We start from the raw sequence: 4,286 nt of genomic DNA on the forward strand, positions 1-4,286 counted from the left end.
CCTGCAGGGCTGGGGACAGCTCCAGCCCATGGCACACATAGCACCACCACGCACAACCATCCAGGAACAGGATGAGGTCTGACTCCCAAGCTCTGTTTACTCACAGCAGGATGTGTTTCTGCTGGTCTGATCAGCTGATGCTTCTGAACCACCCTGACCTCACTTGCACCCTCACCTCACTGGTTGTTTCCCCTCCACCCCTTGGTTGTTCCAGCTGCCTTACCTCACAGCCAGAGGAGCTCAACGCCGTCGAGCGAACTAGCAGCCACCCCACCGGGCAGTCCCCACCACATCCTCACGTGGCAGACTGGGTGAGTGTCTGTGGGATGGGGCTGGAGAACTCACCTCACTCCTGCTGGTGAGGTGAACCTCCCTGCACACCAGCAAAGGGAGAACATGGGTACAGGGAGCACTTTCCAGGTGCTTGATAGCCTACATCCACACAGAGCATCTCCAGCCTCTCACCAGTGCTCCTGTAGCACTGGGGCTCTATTTTAGGCTGACCAAGATGCAGCAGTACCATCTGTGCCCAACAGCTCTGCTCCAAACAGTGCTGGAAGAAGCCCTGCAGGTTCTTCCTGCTTGGACAGTCTCCTTCCTCCAGTTTTTTGTATGTTGAAATAGCTCATCTCTTTTGATAAACTATCACACTGGCTGTCCAGACTAAAGAGATCTTTGTTCTAGAGGCAAGGTTATGTGTCTACCATATTTGTGTGTGCAGCAACCATATTCTTCTGCTAGGTTTTCCCTAGCAGTTTGTCTTAATGGCTATTAAGTGTGCATCTTTTTTCAGCTACCACTAACTTAAGGTGCTTCACCAAAGCATGAGAGAGTCATTACCTGCAGGCAGCTATTGCTCATGTGAATACAGTAATTGCATTCTTTGACACCTCTTTGTGAGGCAGGGAGTTCAAGGAGTAAACAAAAAGCCTTTTGCAAGCTCCCATGGGTATCCTTCAGCAATCTCATGTAGTTTGGTCTTGCTGCATGAAATAAAGATCATTTCCAGATCCCATCGTAACTCAGCATGTCCCAGATTTTTGTGTCTAAGTGGAGTTTGGTGAGATCAGCTAGACAGTTTCAGACTACAGTCCTCACAGTACCATAGGCCCTAGAGTGGGAAAACAAATATGATCCCCTGAGTTGTGAATTGGGACCAGTAACTTTAGAAACACTTTGCTGTGCAGCCACTGGAAAATCTCATGGTCTTTAATTTCTTCTGGCCACCTGTGACCAAGTTTGACCTCTGGAATTACTCCAGCAGTGTTCGTGTCTGAGCTTTATAATCTAGATGAGGAGAACCATAACCACAACCTCTGTAGGGCTGCCTTGGATTTTAAATTCACACATTTGACATCCAACTTCACGTGGTCTTTGCATGTGCTCCCGGCTTTGGAACAGGATAATTTTCCTGGTCCCATTTCACAAGAAGTCAAGGGATCACAAGAGAGGCAAAGTGGCAGCTTTCTTTACTGTACACTGAAATTTCCACTATTAAGGCATTGAGTCTAGACTCAAATCTTAGTCTCAGTCTCCATCCCAATCCTAATTCCTCTGAATACCTCCATGATGATGGTAAGTAAAACTGATGAGCAGCCAGCTGAGAAACCTGTTTGGAAAATTCCAGCTTTTCTTACTTTTCCATTCAAGAAGACTCCAGCTCCCTTTCTCTCAAAGCAAAAATGCATCAAGCCAAATTTTCAGCTAGGGAAAGTGAAATTACCAAGATTTATAACTTAGGCTCTACACCAACAACCAGTGCTAAAAGAATTGGAGACAAATCAGCACTTGCTTCATGCCTGAGCATAACACCCAAGGCGTATGTATAAACACAGTAGGAGCAAATGAAGTTTGCCATTAGATGCACAACACAGACACACACCCAGCAGGACCAGGCTGTGATCTCCCAGCACAACTCAAAAGATTGACAGTTCTCCCCAACATGTTTTTTGTGTCACTAACGTTTTCTCAAGATGATTCATTAACTTGTTTCCCCACTGGATTAATAAGCTCGTAACAATGTCTGTGTCACTTCTTTTCTTTAACATTTCCTCTCTCCTCTTTCCTCCTTTTTTTGCTCTCCTTTGTTCAGAGAAGCAACAGACAACTCACCCACTATGGATGAGTCTCAGTCTCCAACCCACCAAAGTACTGATGAATAGAGGTATAGTAAGGGAACGTTTTGTTCTTTCTTCCTTCTGCCTTATAGTCCCTGGACACAGCCCGAATAACCGGCATCCCGCTGTCCCAGAGGAGCAGCCCTTTTAATTGTGTGCCTGCTTGGCAACAAGGCTTCCTTCAGCTCTTGGAAGAACATCTTGAAAGCATCTCAGAGCCCTCTCTGTGCCTTTTCAGCCAGTTTTCAGCTGTGGGGCTTTCCCCTGTGAAAGAGGCCTCGGGGCAGCCTGCTCTGCACTCGTGCTGGGGTTGAACAGGCACAGAGCAGGTGGTAGCGACAGACTTGGGGCTGGGGACATTGCCGAGCAGCGTGGGCAGAGTGCTGCAGGGAGCCTGGGAGTGGTGTGGCAGGGAGATGAACCCGGGTAATTGGGGACCTCAGGAGACCTGGGCTGAGCTCCCAGCAGTGCTCCAGCCACTGAGCATCCCTTTCTCCTCCCTCCCTACTGCAGGGCAGAGCTGTGAAGCAGAGGCTGTTAGCACAGCAGTGCGGTTTCATGGAGCAAGGAGCAAGCCTAGTCCCATTCCTATGGGAAGACAGAGGGGAAGGGTGGTGGGAACAAAAAATACCCTCAGAGTATTTCTATTTTAATTAAACTGCTGTCATGTCTGACACTCTCATTGGAATCCACAACCATTCACAGCTGGCATCTGTCTAGTATTTCAAGCCCAGCTTTCTAGAGATAACCCATGCTGGGAAACAAAAGGCCCTTTAACATGCAGACAGTGATAACCTTGCTCAAGTTCCTCCCAGACACTGGTCTCAAAGAAACCAGGTGGAAAACAGGATAGAGGAAGCGGGAACTGCTGGACTGCATCAGTCCCACAAGGCAAGGAGGGAGCTGAGGAAGAAGCAAGAACCCCACAGTAAACAGAAAGAAAATGCCTCTCCCACTTTTGGCCTCAAAACAGTCACTGGTTTGGAAACTGGTTAAAAATCAAAAGTGTGAGGGAGAGATCAGTTCTGAATACTACTATGCAGATACAGCAGTCACTTTTCAAAATACCAACAAGATTTTGACCTCAGTGTTTTTCTCTGGCAGGGAGCTCTGCAGACTAAGCCTGGATCCAACCCTGATCAGAGCTCTAAGATAAATAGCAAAGAAAATTCCCATAGTGTGTGTTGTCTGCTGTGTGCAAGCAAACAGAATAACATGCAGCAGAAGCAGTAACTTGTCAAGAGAGGCATCCCAAGATGAGGACTAGGCTACCTGTGACAAAACAGGGTCCTTTCCACATTGGCCCTGACACCCTGCCACTCGTCCCTTCTCAGCTCTCTCCTGGAAAGCCATGTAACTCTGAGACTGCCAGGTAGCACACAAGCTTCTGCCCAGAGCAGAAGTCCTACAGGAAAGCACCACTACCCTCCTCCTCCCGTGTTCCCACTGGGTAACACAGTCCATGGCCAAGAGGTCTGCTCTGCTGACCTGCTCCTTAAGAGTGTCCTACTGAAACATCTCTACTACTGGGCAGGAAAGTGAGACAGAGCCCCTGATGCAAGGCAGAGAGCTGCTGCTGATCCCCAGGAGGGATGGGGCCACACACAGAGAAAGCAGAGGCAGGTCTGGTACCACTAGACCTGGGGTGGGGTGGACACCAACAGTAAGGTCAGCCACAGTCTCTCCCCTCCAGCAGCTGCGCTGCTCCCTTGCAGTGCATCCTGCCAGGGAACTGCCAGGCAAGAGCAAATTGGGTCAAAGCTTTGCATGCTGAGCCCACCCCAATCATCAGCTTTGGGGGTCCCTGCAGAATGCAGCAGGGTCTGTGAACACCCTGTGTTCCTTCCCACTCATAATACAATGTTTTATGACCATGACAGAGCTTTCCAGGAGCCCTCGTTGTCCTAATGAAGTTTCCTTTCTCCTGCAGGACCTACAGTGATAGCTGTTTCCTGGATGCTCCCCTCTATCCAGAATTAGCAGATGTCCAGTGGTATGGACAGGAAAAAGCCAAGCCTGGGACTCTAGTGTGAACCCCTGACCTCAAGTTAATCACATCAATGCCATTCTGAAATCGCCTCACTGCCTGTCATTTGCCTTACCCAGATGCACTGTCACCCAGCACCAGCTTCAGCTCTATGCACTTTTCTCACAATGCAATTCCTGACG

At 48.9% G+C, this 4,286-nt stretch overlaps 1 protein-coding gene across 1 annotated transcript in view; it reads left to right on the plus strand.

Moving 5' to 3' along the window:
• Positions 1–2,162, plus strand: part of FRMD4A (FERM domain containing 4A) — a 185,495-nt gene extending 183,333 nt beyond the window's left edge. Inside the window, exons 22-23 of the mRNA XM_010001285.1 lie at positions 215–311; positions 2,093–2,162. Of these exons, the coding sequence (XP_009999587.1) occupies positions 215–311; positions 2,093–2,162 (167 nt within the window). The remainder of the gene's footprint in view (positions 1–214; positions 312–2,092) is intronic.
• Positions 2,163–4,286: the final 2,124 nt, after the last annotated feature.

The sequence above is a fragment of the Chaetura pelagica genome, unplaced genomic scaffold (genome assembly GCF_000747805.2).
Source record: "Chaetura pelagica isolate M959 unplaced genomic scaffold, ChaPel_1.0 scaffold66, whole genome shotgun sequence".
In the NCBI taxonomy this organism is placed as follows: domain Eukaryota; kingdom Metazoa; phylum Chordata; class Aves; order Apodiformes; family Apodidae; genus Chaetura; species Chaetura pelagica.